Source organism: Lobosporangium transversale (genome assembly GCF_002105155.1).
Source record: "Lobosporangium transversale strain NRRL 3116 chromosome Unknown BCR41scaffold_19, whole genome shotgun sequence".
Lineage (NCBI taxonomy): Eukaryota > Fungi > Mortierellomycota > Mortierellomycetes > Mortierellales > Mortierellaceae > Lobosporangium > Lobosporangium transversale.
The window spans coordinates 459,690-476,402 of NW_019028997.1; the positions used below are offsets into that span (position 1 = coordinate 459,690).

At 41.0% G+C, this 16,713-nt stretch overlaps 3 protein-coding genes across 3 annotated transcripts; all 3 read left to right on the plus strand.

Moving 5' to 3' along the window:
- The first annotated feature begins 244 nt into the window (after positions 1 to 244).
- Positions 245 to 983, plus strand: BCR41DRAFT_353938 (hypothetical protein). Its single transcript, XM_022024240.1, has 2 exons — positions 245 to 326; positions 413 to 983. Exon 2 carries the CDS (start codon positions 419 to 421, stop codon positions 926 to 928), a length of 510 nt encoding a protein of 169 aa, XP_021881261.1. The 5' UTR covers positions 245 to 326; positions 413 to 418; the 3' UTR covers positions 929 to 983.
- A 5,736-nt stretch (positions 984 to 6,719) lies between these two features.
- Positions 6,720 to 8,239, plus strand: BCR41DRAFT_422291 (hypothetical protein; the record flags this gene model as incomplete). Its single annotated transcript, XM_022030134.1, has 5 exons — positions 6,720 to 6,941; positions 7,049 to 7,192; positions 7,290 to 7,338; positions 7,423 to 7,695; positions 7,808 to 8,239. 5 exons carry the CDS (start codon positions 6,720 to 6,722, stop codon positions 7,882 to 7,884), a joined length of 765 nt encoding a protein of 254 aa, XP_021881262.1. The 3' UTR covers positions 7,885 to 8,239.
- A 3,821-nt stretch (positions 8,240 to 12,060) lies between these two features.
- Positions 12,061 to 16,085, plus strand: BCR41DRAFT_353959 (6-phosphofructo-2-kinase-domain-containing protein). The gene is made up of 6 exons (XM_022024241.1): positions 12,061 to 12,334; positions 12,511 to 12,530; positions 12,624 to 12,669; positions 13,342 to 13,955; positions 14,110 to 14,241; positions 14,688 to 16,085. Exons 1-6 carry the CDS (start codon positions 12,319 to 12,321, stop codon positions 15,885 to 15,887), a joined length of 2,028 nt encoding a protein of 675 aa, XP_021881263.1. The 5' UTR covers positions 12,061 to 12,318; the 3' UTR covers positions 15,888 to 16,085.
- The last annotated feature ends 628 nt before the right edge of the window (positions 16,086 to 16,713 follow it).

Below are 16,713 nucleotides of genomic sequence, written 5' to 3' on the forward strand. Positions count from 1 at the left end.
AAGGCGAAGCAAAAGGCGAAGCAAAAGGCGAAGCAAAGGGCGAAGCAAAGCAGCAGATGACAGGCAGAACGGAAAGAGAATAAACAATAAAGTAGACATGTCCTTATTTTTCTCTGTGTCACCATGACGGATTTTCGGTTTTGACTGCCTTTATAGCCAACTTCTCACTTTAATTGGTGTTGAAGACCAACAAAATAAAGGCAAAGACGAAGTAAAGGACTACTCCCACAAATATTTATATGAAGCCAGAATCCCCAAATTTCTTGAATAACACTACGTCTTACCCTCAACTCACTCAGTCCCCTAACTCTTACTCCACTATCAACGTAAGTTTTTAGTCCCCAATAATTTGGACTGCAATCGTTGGATTCACATTAATGAAGCATAATCTCTAATTCTATACTCTTGCCAGCACAAAATGTGTAAACGCGAAAAACAGTATTTCACCAATGACCACCGCCATAATCCAAAGGCAAAGCCTCTCCAAATTATCACCATGCATGCGGTCCTACCTGGTCCTAATGAAGCAGCTCGCGCCGAATTTGAGTTCCTAAATATGACAAAATCTGAACAGCGCATTACCTTCGAGTTCCAGATAGGCCCAAGGCCCTCAAACCTACGCAGGCTTGGTGTAATCTCTGTGGGGCCCGAAAGGGAAGAGTCTAACAACGTAGATCTTAGCATGGAAGAGATACTTGAATTTATCTCCAGTGGATTTCACAGTCGCTGCAGGATGGAGGTCAATAACCCCATTAACGGATGGGTTGATTTCGAAATTGCCGAAGTTAACCGAAGGGATCTCGGCCAAGAGGAATGTGCGAGGGGATGCATTTCTATTGCAAGGGATCACAAAAGAGAGTATCTTAGGGGACAATATATTCTCCGACAATCAGCAACAGGGGCACGGTGTGGCGCAATGAATCCTTAAAATGGCTTAGGGGATTCCCTGAGTGAAACATGCCAGGGCCATAATAAGTAACGAGAACGAAAAAAAAAAAAAAAAAAAAAAAAGTTGTGTTTAATACCATCTAGTGATCTTTGTTAAATAAAAAAGGGTAAAAGTCTTGGTTTAAATAAACCTATACAAATGACTGTTAATCGCAACAGTGGATTCCAATTATGGCGCAAGAGATCATGAAATGTCATTTTTGCAAAACAACTGTCGCCGGAATTAGTCGTATCTAGGGGCGCCTTGGCAGGTTCCGAGATCACCGAAATGCTTTCTGTAAACCCTTCCTTTGACTAAGTTATAGAAGCAGACAGAGCCATTTTGAATAGTTGAACAGTTGTTATCTGGTTGTCTCTGCTAGAGACAATAATAGAATGTATTAAAACCTGTGTGCTGGAGATGAGGTTGAAGATGGAAAGCGCAAAAGTTTAGTTTCTAGGAATACTGATTTTGCCGTACTTCTGAAAACTGATGCAATAATTTGCATTTTTTAACTTCATTCCTCATTCTCCTTTTCCTTTCTAATGATCTTCCCTACCATCACCGCTTCTCATTCTCATTTGTCTCACCTTCGTGGACTGTCATCGCTGTTCTCATCAATGACGCAATTAGCCATTTGTATAGTCATGTCTCATTGCATCAGTTTTGGTAAAAAGTACATGTCAGGTTTGTCCATCCCTTACTTCTTTCTTATTCTTTATTCTTTCTTTATAGCACCATCACCACTGATACACCAAGCGACACTCTACATATCTGGCATATCTTTATCATAACATGAAATCGCTATCCAAATCAACTATCCAAAATGCAACTGCTCTACTTCATCAGGGAAAGTCTTCCAGAGAAGTGTTAAAGAGTTTAGGGATATCTGTTACCTCAGCTCAAAGGATTAGGAAAAGAGGCGAAGAAAGTATTCCAGTGCTAAGAGGGGGCCGACCCTGCAAAGTCACTAAGAAAACGAAACAGCTTTTATCAAGATTTTTTGACATGGGTGTATTGGAGACCCTAAAAGATGCCAACAACTTGTTCAATTGAGGGAAGGAGTGCAGGTTAGTAAATCGAGCATCAGGAGGTTCCTTATGCAGGATGATATGGGGGCATATGTAAAACAGAAGCAGCCTGATCTGACGAAGAAGCAAATCTATGCTCGATATAATTTTGCAAAGGATCACTTGGACTGGACTTTAGAAGACTGGAGAGCGTCATGTTCTCAGATGAGACCATCTTTAGCAGAGTTGGGTCCTGCGGAAGAAAGTACTACTACAAGCATCGATGGGATAAAACTCTACGAGCACATCATATCAAAAAGACAAGGCAAGGTGGCGGAGGGAAAATGATGTTCTGGGGTTGTATAACTTACTACGGACCAGGCGATGGCTGCTGGCTCCGAGACATGGTGGATTCGGTAACCTACGTCGACGTTCTCAAGGATTATATTTTTAAGTCCAGGGATTACTACTTGATGGATAAGGACAAATTTATATTTCAGCAAGACAATGCTAGGATTCATGCCGGAAGAATAGCAATGACCTATATCCAAAAGTCTAAGATACCTCTCATGGAATGGCCAGCAAACTCTCCTGACATCAACCCAATAGAAAACATATGGGCATACATGAAGGTGCAGTTGGATCATTATCCAGACAAGGCAAAGAATATGGAGGATCTCTGGGAGAGAGTCCAAGACGTATGGACACATATCCCTCCTGAATTCTTACACAAACTATACTGTGGTATGCCGAAGAGGATGAGGGAGTTATATAAGGCTAAAGGAGGGAACATCGTTAGGGGAAAGGAGAAGTAACAGGAATAAATAAAAACAAGAAGTTGTTAATTGCCATAATAGATGCAATGAGATGCTGAAAGCAAATTGCAATTAAATGCTAATTAGGCCACTGATGGCGATGACGATGAGACTCCATGGAGGTGAGACAAATGAGAATGAGAAACGGCGGCGGCAGGGAAGATCATAAAGAAGAAGGAGAATGAGGAATGAATGGAAAAATGCAATTTATTGCATCAGTTTTGGCACGCACTATAGCAATGTCCTGTGGCTAGTAAAACAAGCAAGACCAAGCTGTACAACATGAGCAAAGCGCAAAAGCGAGTGAGCTTCAGGATCAAACAAAAGACGGTATTTCTTTTTCCTCCTTCGCCACTTGGAGTGACAAGAGTGAAAAAGTTGGCAAAGTCTTTAGAAATGAGGAAATCCTTCATCTTCTCGTCCTTCATCATCCATTGAAATGAAAAAAACAAAAACATCAACAATTCCGAAATACCAACAACATTGAAGAAATTTGTGTCAGAACCACCCCCACTTCTGCAAGTAATGGTAACTCATCATGCTCTGTGTAGTTGCACGACATTCGAGAAGTGTTTCCGGATGCACTACGATTCAAGCTGAATAGTCATCCCATTCCATTTCTTTTAGACGCTGATGATAACAGGTATGGAAAGTTTTCAATGTATCTTTATCATCGTGCCTTATCAATTGCTCTAAAAAGGATCCAATTTGAAAAAGTTCATTCTTTTTTATCTATTAAAGTCGAACCTCCACATACTGCATTCTATCCTGACAAGGTCCTGGAGGTCATTACAGAAATGCCACAGGTCTGCAGCTGTAACTGCAGCTGCAACAACAACAATAAAGTCGTTATCCCTTTGTCTACATCGAGAAAGCTGGTAAATCGGACTTTTTCTCAAGATGCTAAGTTATCATTATCAAGTTTGGTTCAATCCTTCAACCACTGCTTCCCCTCATAGTTTCAAATCACTGAAGTGCTCTTTCGTGTCAACTCAAACAAATTTCTCCCTTCGACATTTTCATCTTGTATTCCTGTAGATGTGCGAATAAAAAGGGCTGCACCATCAGTCCACTATTATCAATCTCAACAGCCCCCACAATATCCACAACTCCATCATCCATTGCTTCAAAACTCTCTTTATCAGACCTATCAACCAGCCTATCAACCAGTCTATCAACCACACTATAAAATAATCCATCAGCCTCCCCGTCATCAACAACCTAAGTCAGACATACAGGTATATGTAACCACCATGACTTTAGAGTAGCTCAATATATTCAGAATTTTAATTTTGCCAATCTAATTAATTACTTTTCAGCCTGATATTAGTTCTTCCATTTCTGAAACACTGCGACCTCTCCATTTTCGCCTCCACCATCACCTGCTATTTCGTTAGCAGAAACTGGCACTCGAAAACGCAAACAGCCGGATTCAAAAGTAACTAAGCCTTCAGAATCTAAATCTAGAGCTACAGCAAAGGCCAGATTAAATGACAACGAGAAAGTGAAACATGTCTATACTGAAGAACAGGATGAATTCCTTGCAGAGAAACTCTCGAATGAGTGTACTAATGAAGTCTTGCGAGGCGCGGGCGAGAGAAACCAAGCGCTACCACCTAAAAGTAAAATACATCTACAGCTCGCCATGGAGTTTAATGAGCAGTATGGAGCATCGCTTAACGCCGCGCAAATCAAGAACAAGATCGCACATATGCAGAAAATCTGGAAGGAAAGGAATGCATTCAAGAACAGTACAGGCAATGGCGACGACAATGATGAAGAAACTTTGAGGCCCAAGATTCTTAATAGATGCAGCTTTTTCTACATATTAGAGCCGGTCTAGTCTACGTCATGGTCTTTGGCTCCTAGGAAAATAATTGAGTGTACTGTTAATCCAACAGACCACACAATTGTATCATGCGAAGATGACACCACAGAAAGAGAAGAAAGCGAGGAAGAACAGTCTATTGCAGATGCTAAAACTACTGCTAAAGCTACTAAATTGAATAAGCGAAAGCAGCGAGTTGTAGAGGATACATCACGAACTACGAAGAGGCAACAGAGAAACCATCAACTTGACAAGCTTATAGAAGGCCTTGATAAAGCAAGAGAGTTATCGGAAAAGGCCAGAGTAGAAAAGGAGTCAAGCAAGCGCATAGAGCAAGCTGAGGTGACAAGACGAATTACTTTGGAAGAGGAAACTAAGCGCAAGGTGGAGGAAGAGGAAACTAAGCGCAGGGCGGAGGAAGAGGAAACTAAGCGCAGGGCGGAGGAGATTCGGTTGGAAGTAGAGCGTCAAAAAACAAGGCAACTCGAACTCCAGCTGCAGCTTGAACTTGCCAAGTGTAAACGTCTCAAAATGGAGAGGATGTCCGGCCCAAACTCATCCACAATTATAAATACACAGTCAGATACTTCAAGCAAAAACAATTAATATAAATACCAAGTGCAGTTTTTAATAATAATAATGAGGGCGCTTCTTTGATCTACCACTCGTATTTATCCTGTCAATGGCCATGTTCATAATATCATGTCTTTCTTGGCGTGCATTGTCTTGTTTCCGAGGGTCCTAGGTCCTTCCTCATTCTCATCTTCGCTCTCATCCTCGTCATTTCTTTTTCTCTTATTCCCTTGCGTTTCACCTTCCAGTTCCTTCTACTGTTCTTCTGTAGCTTCCTTTTTGTAGCGTATGAGAACTCCTTCATCCAGATCGGGAACGACTAGTTCGGGTAGCTTGAGTAGGTTATGCAAAAACAACGCAAGCATATATTATCTGACATGCACGGCGAACCCCTCGCTCATTCGTAATATCGGCTCGGAGTTCTTTGAGACATCCAAAACGACCTTTAATCAGTCCAAAACCGTGTTCAACGATAATCCTTGCTAATGAATGAAGGAGGTTAAAAGTGCTTTGGTTCTGAGACCTTTCGCCATTCTGCTTTCTGTATCCTGTTAAGACCGTCCGAGGCAATCCATATGCTGCGTCTCCCAACAAGCGTTCGTTAGCGTTAAAGTACTTTTTTGTGTGCGTGAACAGGGAAGTACTTTTGTAAGCTGAAGATCCGTGGCAGCTCCCAACATATCCTGTAAAGACAAAGGTGAACTCGCCACGGTAATCGCAGACAGCTGTTGCACCCATTGCAAATCATTGTTTCCTAGTGCGCCATGAGTGTCGAGACATGATTGGTGCACGAAAAAGTGATAGGTCTGTACCGTCCATAGCACCAATTATGGAAGGGATGTAGCAACGATCTTCGAAGGCTTTCATAATAACGGCCTTTTCTGCTTGATCTGGTGCATAGCGCACTTGCATCGTTTAACGAACCGACCTACTGAGCCTGATGGACATGTCATGGCTCGACGAATGGCGCGGTTTCGTTGAGAGAGATCCATAATGGCATAATCGGTGAGGTGCCACTTTTAGCTGAACTACAACATCGGTCTGTTTTCTTCCAGAGGAGCTGAAGACAGGGTGTGTTTCTATAAGTTCCGCAATGAAATTGAACAGATTTGGTGTCCTATGGAAAGCATTAAAAAGTCTTCGGGCGATAGTTCTGAGAGAGTAACATCACGGTAGAAGGGGGGAGGAAGGTTTAATGCCATACGGAGAAGGATTCAGGTATCGAACGCCTTTTAACCAATAGATGGTGACAATAGAATTCACTAGCACAGGAGATACATGCCATTTTTTTGGGGCATCGATGCAACGTTAGATTTCTTCGGTTGCCAGGTCGATGGCAAGATATATTGCTCGTTCGCGACGAGATATCTTTTCACGACGGTAGTTGCGGGGGAGAGACAAGATGGTTGTTAATTGGGTGATTTTTTTTCAATTAAAATTTATTTATCTTCACGGCCAAGGGATCAGATGTTTTGCACTAAAGGGAAGGTGTCAAGCGAAAAATTCAACAAATTTTGTCAGGCCAACACACACTGTCAAACTCTCTTTCTACTTCACTTGTCGACATGCCGCGTAAATCTGACATGAGCACCATTGTTATAGGTGATTCAACCAATGATGTCGATGAAACATGCGTCGCTGAAACAACAGAGCTTTCTGAACGAGAAGATTCCAATAAGACCCCAAGAATCGCTACGCGGCTTAAATTCCGAAAAGATTCCATGCAGGAGCTCATACTACTCAGAGCACTTGCGTTGCATCAACCTTTCCGTGCCCCTCACGGACAGGTCGCTGAGACATGGGACAAAGTGGTCGAATTTCTTCACAACTATGATTGGAAAGAGAGACCCCATAATCCATACTTCACGAAGGTCAAACGTCGCACCTCTGTCAGCACACCTGGGATCGGCTGCAGGAAGAGCAGAAGAAGTACGAGGCATACATTAAATCAGCTACAGGCATATCACCCGATGAAACAGAAAGGAGGAGGCTGCTAGAAGAGCTCTGTGAAGGAAAGCAAGCAGCCGATGACGCTATTGTATAAGCCAGACAACAGAAAACTCAACAACAGGAGCAGGCAGCCGAAGATAGGCGTTTTGGCCAAGAATTGCTAAACCTTACGGAATCCACTGAAGCTAGAAGAAGATATGAATCAGAGTCGGATACCAGCTCTGCCTCAACAAAGTACGGAAAAAAAAAAGTACTACTTTTTGGAGATACAGCAACAGCAACAGCAACAGCAATAGGAAGCTATTGCCTTTGTTAAAGAACAACGAGACCTTCTTGCGTTGCAAGTGGAACTTATGAAAGAGGGCATGAGAGAACGTAAAGAACGAGCAGCTCGGAAGCTTGAGCTCGAGAAAAGGCGCCTTGAGATCAAAGAGGAATATAACAGAAAGAGGCTGAAAATGGATCAAGAGCGTGAATTGAGACAGGCAGAAGCAGAGGAGCGGAGATATAGAGAAACTTTGCAAGTACTAAAGCAGTCAACGTTGACAAGTCAGGTTTTGGCAGAGGTGCTAAAAAAGGTTCAAGAAAGTAATGGTAAGATATTCTAGGCGTTTATTGCTATTATTATTTTATTATTATTATTTTTGAGATGAATATTTCAATGGCTGTGGTATTTACGAGGGGTGGGATGTTGCATATTAAAATAGTCTCCAGTCTTCGAACCGTTGTAACAAGTGTGAAGATTGGTTAAAAAAACTGCTACTCGAAAGTGGAGGGTAATTGGTGTCATCAAAATGCGTTGGGTAGACGAAAATTCCAGATTGGAAAAGTAGCGAGACTGTTCCTATTGCACATTCTACAGCTACCCGATGTTGTGTCATATTGCGATTGAAAGCTCTTTCTCGTCTCGACGTCCCTTCATGAGCAGGGTATGGTTCCAGGTAATGAGGGCCTAGTTGGTACGCCGAGTCGCCATAGACAGTAAGCCTAAGTCCTTCAGAAGTAAATACATGTTGCCTGAGGAGCTCCATCAATCTTGATTGTCTGCACATCGTCAAATCATGTGTCTTCCCTAGTGGTGCAGGGCCTACGTGGATGATGATACCGTCTGGAACCACTAGAACCTGATATTTGTATGCACGGTACCGCTTGTGCCCATTGTACATTACCCTCTGTCCAAAAGATGGTCGACAGGTTTTTCGGACAGTTCCATCCACGAAGGACCACACTCTTGGATGTCCACCTTTACAAGAGACCGCAGCAGCATAGTTTTCAAGCTTCATCCTTGTCAGTCTCTGCACATCCCACATCAAGATAGGTTCGAATCGTCGCGCAATAAGACCGATGTTTTCCTTGATAATTCTTGAAATTGCACTGCCATCTCTTACAAAAATAATGGACATGCGATCGAGCTCAATGTATGATGACAACCGGAACAGAACGAGCCATAAAGCCTCTTGGCTTGAAGCCTTGTCTCTTCGGGTGGTTGTGATAAAATCAGGAAGAAGTAGCAGCGTCGCAAGTTCAATAATTTGGCCAGAAGCGGTGCTCCTATTCGAACCATTCGAATCGAATTTCACTGATATCGAGTTCAATTCGAATAAGGTAAGTTCGTTTTCGATTTGTTTTCGAATGTCAAGGACTGACAAAACGATTGCAAGGAAAGGTAAGTAAATGAGAAACACGAATGAGCTTAAGGACTAGAATAGATTCAAGAATAGTTTTATTGCAGACTGAGGTTCTTTATGTTACAAGTCTACGATATTTATATTTGTTTGGCTGGAGCGGAGACGCGTTTCAAGAACTCTAAATAAAGCTTACTCAAATTCTTCCTAATGACTTCTACCACATGCGGAGCTCCAAGTGTTGAGCAAACTTAATACACAGGATCCGAGGAACATATCTGATGCAATCTTAATTCAAGGTTCCTTGGCGCCATGAGCCTTGGCTTTTGATCTATGGCTCTTCTAGAATTCTTGGAGCTATTCACGGAGCTAGAAAACTACTGTAGGAGACGCGACTTGGCTTGACAGACAAAAACTATGGAGGGAACAAATTAATCAAGCACACGTGATCTTTTTCTGATTCATCATTGCACTAATTTCTAACGAGCATTTGGATAGGAAAGTCCCTTTATTGATCACCTCCTACTGATTTAACAGGGATAAAGAAAATCTTTAAATGATAACTAATGATTGATCGGCGAAATTACTACTTACATGTGACTGATATATCACAATGGCATCAAGAGAGCGACATATGATTTAAGTACTGGAGTTTTTTTCTTTTTTCTTTTTCCACTTCTCCTCTTCCCATTTTCATTCTCCAATCAACTCATTCACATTCATCTTTACTACAGTAACAACTCCAATCCCAAAAGTGAATGCTGTTAACAACACTGGTGGAAGGACTAATCCTATCTCCGGAATGGACAAGCTGAGCGGACAGCAACCAAGCGGGTAACAGTTTCGAAACCTAAAGAACCCACTCCAAAAAAACAAGTGCCAGAAGCAAGATTATATCCAACAAATTGGTCGGGATCAGTGCTCCTCCTATTCGATTCGAATAAGCCCTAATCTGGATTGATTCGAATAGTTCGAATGACTCGAATAACGCCCTTCGAGTATCGAATGACTCGACTCGAATGGTTCGAGTAGCATTTGAATTTAGATTTCTATTCGAAAACGAATCGAATTCGAAGTCAGTGAAAGTGGATTCGAGTGTTTCGAATAGGAGCACTGCCTAGGAAAAGGAAACAGATCGAACACCCATTGAAGCCGTTTATTGCATGGATAGCGAACTGGTCAACGGCACTTTCATCTCAAATGGACATCTTCTTGGGTTCGAATCAGAAATTATTGGGAAATCACCAGAGTGGACTTGAAGCGATGAGTTTGAGGAAATCGTCGAAGGTGGTGTTGATACACAAACATGCAAAACTGGATGGATATTCCACTTCATTGTACCTCTCTTTTTTATTCCTTGGAGCCGCATATGTATATAGCACTCATACCTTGCATTAATAAAGCTCCCATCTTCATCTGCAGCCCCATTCGAACCATTTGAATAGAATTTCATTAGTATCGAGTTCGAATCGAATGAGGTAAGTTCGTTATCGATTCGAATGCTATTCAATACTCGAATCATTCGAACCATTGGCACAATAGGAAATGATAATATTAAACTTGTATTGATTTTATTGATGTTATTTATTTTTATTTTTTATTTTTATTTTTATTTTTTTTTTTGGTTGGGTGTAATAACATAATGACCGAGCCTACGCTACGCGTAACAATGCTTGCTACCTTTCATCAGTGCTCCTATTCGAACCATTCGAACCATTAGGTGAGAGGAGAAGTAACAGGAACATAAAATATAAGAAGTTATAATTTGCCATAGCAGATGCAATGAGGTGCTGAAAGCAAATTGCAATTAAATGCTAATTAGGCCATGGATGGCGATGGCGATGACAGACAGTCCATAGAGGTGGGACAAATGAGAATGAGAAACTGTGGTGGCAGGGAAGATCATAAGAAAGGAAAAGGAGAATGAGTAATGAATGTTAAAAGGCGCACTATAAACACGTTGTTGTTGGTGTCAATGATGCTTCCACTCTCAAGAAGTGTCCTGCATGTGATTCCTGTGGCGTAGTTTAGATACACGAATATGTTGTCAACTACGGGCACTTTGGCTACTCTATGGGCGGTCTCAAGTTGGTTGTGATAATTTGATGATCTGGGTAGTTGTATTGGAATTGCTTCGGCACAATGAGGTTTCCTTTTAAAATATGCGCCGAAGAGCTTTATTACTATTGTTATTGTTATAATGACTAGTTATTACAAATGTGTTATTATTGCTGTTGTTATTATTGTACGTAACCCTTTTAGACTACGCTTTTATTTTATCTTGTTTTATTTCTTTACCTCTGCAACTGTCATAAAAGAAGTAGATTGAAACTGATAAAAGAGAACCATTAACTTGATCCATGTTATTCTGCTTTCAGAGGAATTCGGTGATTTTTAAGGCTGTAGTCATCTACATGAATCATTTCAGAACTCCATTCTGACCATGAGTTGCTTGTTCGAATATCCCGTTTCTTCATACCCGAGCACGATTTTTTTTTTTTTATCAAAGTGGATGTGAATACGAATGTTAGGATCTTTTGTAATAATGCTTTCCAGTCCAATGTCAAAAGCGAGAGGCTTCAATAGATCTAAAAATCATACGAAGAAAAGTTGTTTCTGACCAAAGATTTAATTTTGTGAGACTAATCACCATAGACGTTTCTCTTCCCCCTTTTTGATGGACCCGTAAGAATGATGGCATAATTTGTCTTTATTGCGCCCATTCGAGCTTTTTTTTTTTTTTTTTTTTTTTTTTTTTTACACACGGACTCATTACACAGACATTCTCAAATGCAAACAGGATAGACTTGGGCCATGGAAGAAGCAAGCCAAAAAACTAATATCATCTAATTGTTGTGCACCAATAGAAGGGGTTTCTTGAGTAAAAAGAGATGAAGAGAAAGGAAATGCCTTCAATAGGCTTAAAACAAGAGAGACAATAATAAGGACAGTAACAGTGATAGCAGCAGGGGCTGAAGTAGAAGCAAAAGTGGAGGCAAAAGTAGAAGGCAGAAGAAGCAACAGCCAAAGCAGCAAAAGCAGTAGCAGTGGCAATAGCAATAGCAACAGCAACAGCAACAACAATGGCAATAGAAAAAAGAAACAAATGTGAGAGCTAAAAAAAAAAAAATAAAAAAAAAAAAAAATAAAGTCTATTTTCATTACCATGGACTAAGAGGCACATGTTGAAGGAGAGGAGATCGAAAAAAGCGGATCAGTTAAATTAAATAACCTCAACGTTTTTTTACAGGTGAATGTGTGCAACCAGTCAACACCTCTCCCACGGACACATTACTTGTTTGTCCAGACAATTTTTTTTTTTTACCCCACACTGGACCACTTTTCATCACACCAACATTCACACACTCAAATCTCTTTTAAACTCCTTTCTCTTTCTCTTTCTCTTTCTCTCCTTTTCTCAATCCCCCTTCATTCCTAACCTCCCTACTACTACTATCACCATTACTAACTACAACAATAACCATAACAGCAGCAGCAATAAGAACCATTCCCGTCAAATTGTTTTCGCTCTCTCCCTCTCTCTCTTACACTCTCTCTTTCCCCATCCTTCCCTCGCCTACTCCTACTCATGAGCATTAATCCAGGTTGGTGTCTTTTCTCCTCCTTCTTCTTTTCTTTCTTTCAACCTAATGGAACTATAAAGGAGGAAGAGGTAGAAGAAGAAAAGCTAAAGTTAAAAAATCACGCTCTTGTTCCTTTGCTCTCCCTCGCGCTCTTGCTCCGGTCTTTTTACCCTTTTCCTCGTGAACGTGTCAAACAGGTTCCAAGGTTGCCTGTGTGGTAAGCCCTCGTGAATTAAAAGTATTAGATGGTTTTACTTTAAACTTTTCGTTCCTACTTCTTACCAACTTTTTTCTTTTTTTCTTACAACAGCTGGTCGGGTTGCCAGGGACCTCCAAGACTCTGGTAGCACAGAAAGGTAATAAAGAAAACTTTTTTTTTTATTATTATTATTAAAAACCTCACAAGGATGGAAAAGGGATCAATTAATCAATGTGCAAGCACACTATTTGCCGCTAAAAAGATGAAATGGAGTGCACGGTACTCGTGAGAAACTATTTGTGGAATTGGTTCATCGTTCGTTGATAAATATATTTGGGCTTGTCAAAGCCTTTATTTTCTTCTCGTCTGATTTGTTTGAATGTTTGAACGGGAGGAGACTTGTTCAATTACGAGAATGTTTGGACTGTATTCTTTCTATTGTAATGCATGACATTCTTTTTTCCTCATCCCGGAGTAAAAAAGAGCTTTTTTTTATTATTTTTTTTTTTCCCTCGTCTGACAGCTGGTTTCGGCTGTTCCGAGACTACCCTTGGATGATACCCTCTTATTTAGAAAGAGTTTTTTTATTTTTATGACCCAAAATTACACATGTTTGTTTGAGAAGCATATTTATGCTCTGGGTCCTTTCTACAACCGCTTTGATTGGCTACATCTGCATCAATAATTCGATGCACATGCACCGTCTGCGTATTTTTTTGAGTCCGCCCTGTTCCAAAACCCTCACCTGGTCTCATTTTTGTGTCCTTTTTTTTTTTTTTTTTCCTTCCCTTCCTCATCGTTACATTGTCTTTGGTTTACTCCATTTTAGTCTGCCGATATTTTCAATGGCTCGGAATCAATTCAAAGGTCTTTAATGTCGGTAACTACCGCCGCAAGCTTGTTGGGGCTGCTCAACCTCATCATTTCTTTGACCCCTCTAACCAAGTCGGATGTCGATTCAGGACCGAAGCAGGTCAAACAGCCTTCAACGATATGCTCAATTGGTTCGCCACAGAGGATGTAGAGTTTGGGGCTGGTTCCATGGTCGGTATTTATGATGCGACCAATGCAACTCGTGCTAAACGGGACTCAATCTTGAAACAATGTGAACAACACAAAGTCGAGGTCATGTTCATCGAGTCTGCCCTGCTGGAGAACGAGGCATGGCATCAAACAAATGCAACCGAGATCCAGAGATCTTGCCCGGATTATGCCCAGATGGATCCCGAATTGGCCCTTCAGGATTTTAAAGCCCGTGTGAGTCATTATGAAGCTAATTACGAGAGCATGACGACGGAGCAGGATCGAGACTTGACTTTTATAAAGTTGGTCGATGCGGGCAGCCACATCATCATCAACCGCATCCGTGGATACCTTCAGTCAAGGATCGTCTATTATCTTATGAACCTGCGTGTTGCTCCCAAGACCATTTACTTTAGTAGGGTAATACAAGGAGGACTTAATTTGAACTACATTGCTTGCTATTTATTTTTTATTTTTTTTTATTTTTTTTTTTTATTTTAACCCTGCGTAAAGCCTAATTCTAACTTTTTTTTTTTTTTTTTTTTTTTTTGCTGGGGATGGATTTAATAAATAGCATGGCGAGTCTCTGTTTAATGTGATGGGTCTATTAGGAGGAGACTCTGATCTTTCGGCTCGTGGTAAACAGTACGCACGGGCATTGCCATCACTGGTGGCAACACATATTCCCAATGCGGATCGGTTGACCGTAAGTGTTTGTTATTGAATAAATGTATCGAATGTATTGAATGGTTAGTTTATTTCTTGGGTGGGAATAGGATTCCGAATAATTTTCTTTTCCAATGCAATTCAAACCACGATTCAAAACCAATCTGAGGTCTCTCCTTTTCGCACTACCTTCCATCCCCACTTCCCCTCAGTCTTTTTTTGTTTGTCGATCACTTTGTCCTTTTTCATTAAAACTTTTTGATTCAGACCGGACTTGCCATATTTACACAATAATTCAGGAGATACTTGGTCACTTTCTCTCACGATTTTTTTTTTTTTTTTTTTTAATGCATGACAACACACTATTACAACACACTATTACAACACACTATTACAACATCATCAAAAAAAAAAAAAAAAAAAAAGTTTCTAACCCAACAAAATAATAATTTTATTTAATTTTATTTAATTTTTTTCTTTTTCTAGGTTTGGACATCAACCAAGAAGAGAACCATTGCTACTGCAGCTCATCTCCCTCACAAAAAGGTCGCTTGGAAGGCTTTGGACGAACTCGAGGCTGGCAAAGCCGATGGATTGACATATGAGCAAGTCGAGGAGCGCTTTCCTGAAGATTTTGCCAACCGTGACAATGACAAGTACAACTACCGGTATCAGGATGGCGAGTCCTACCGTGATGTAGTTGCACGTCTGGAGTCTGTGATTATGGACCTCGAGCGACAGGATCATGTCTTGGTCATTGGACATCAGGCGATTTTGAGATGTCTCTATGCCTACTTTATGAACTACTCGTTCGAGAGATTACCATATATCAAGATCCCATTACACACTTTAATTCAATTGACACCGGGCGCATATAAATGTGAGGAAAAGAGATTCAAGGTTGACATCGAAGCCGTTGATACCCATCGTCCCAAGCCAAAGGCCGCAGGACTCCCTAACGGTGTTGTCGATACCCAAGAACAACCTCCTCATCATGACGATCCTCTTATTGATGCGCCATCTACAGTCTTACCTCCTGCAACAGCAACAGCAACAGCAACTACAACAGCCGCTAATGCTTTCACACAAGACCATGGAAAGACGCTATTGAGCGCAGCAGCTGAAGAGACTCCTAGAATCATCTTTTCAAACCTCACAACCAATACATTCCGAGATTCACTCTATCCTACAGCAGACTCTCTTAATCAACCGAAATCAGCACCGGTGGCTGTCAACAATACCAATTCAACCGATTCAGCATTACCATCTCCGCCCTCTCCACCATCGTCCATTCCTGTACCGCCGTTGGAAGAGAAAGCAAAGTTGATTGCGGAAGCTTTGATGCAAGCTAATGCGATCGAATCGTTAGCCAGCCCTGCCGTGGCTCTGAATCTGGATGAGATTGTAACCCCTGTTCCAGAACAGGAGATAGGTGGTCATAAGGGAGGGCCTCTTCTTGTAGGGACCGATAGCAGTAATAGCAATGGCGCTAGTAGTGGTATCGTACGATCATCCTCTTTGGAAAGTGTTGCTACTCCACCCATGACTCCGGTTCCCTCAAAGGATGAACGGGCTACATCAACCGTGGCTCAAGTCGGGGAGAGTGTAGCTGCTTCTGCGTCAAAAGATCTTGCTTCATTCCAAATTCCGGTCAACCCTCAAACAATAGCTGCCGCTTGCGTCTAAGGTGCAAGCAAAAAGGAAAAAAGGAAAAAAAAAATACTATGGACTATTTGTGTACAACATGAAAGAAAGAAAGGTGGGGGAAGAGAAAAGACAAAAAAGTTCTATTTATTGCATATCATTTTCTCCCCTGCCTACATAATTCATATCGATTTTACTTGTCAATTATTCTGCCATCAATAAAAAAAAGTGTAACAGTAATCTTACATGTTCTGAAAAAGATTGTAGATATTTTTTCTTTTTTTCATTTCTAACTTTCATAAAGACTACAATCAACATAAAAAGCACACCTCTGTTTGAAAGGTAGAAGTGGCTGTTAATTGAGGTAAAGGATATAGCAATATGAACTCTCTGCGTACTTTTTTTTTTTTTTTTTTTTTTTTTTTTTTTTGAATAAGGACATTCAAAGATAAAAAAAGATAATATCTGTTGATCTGGTTCATGTCGGCAAGCCCTATCTTCAGGTCGGAGCAATTTACCTCCACAGCTCCCATGACAAATCCCTTTCTCATCTGATGTATCCGATGTATATAGTAGGGGATAGTAATGGCACACTCTACTCGACCATGCCCAAGTCGTAGGCTCGTCACCAGCCTGTGTGGCTTATGTGCATTGCACTAACGCTGGGACCAAACTTGCGATTTTAAAGGGGTCAACATTTTTTTTTTTGAAATTTTTCTAAGTCGCACGAACCGCAGGGGAATTTTTTTTTTTTTTGTCAAAGTCAAGCAGATCGTAGGGGTGAGGCTCTCTTTTTTTTGTCAAAGTCGTTTTTCCACGGGAATGGCTCTCTTTTTTGTCAAAGTCGTTTTTTTGCGAGGAAATGGCC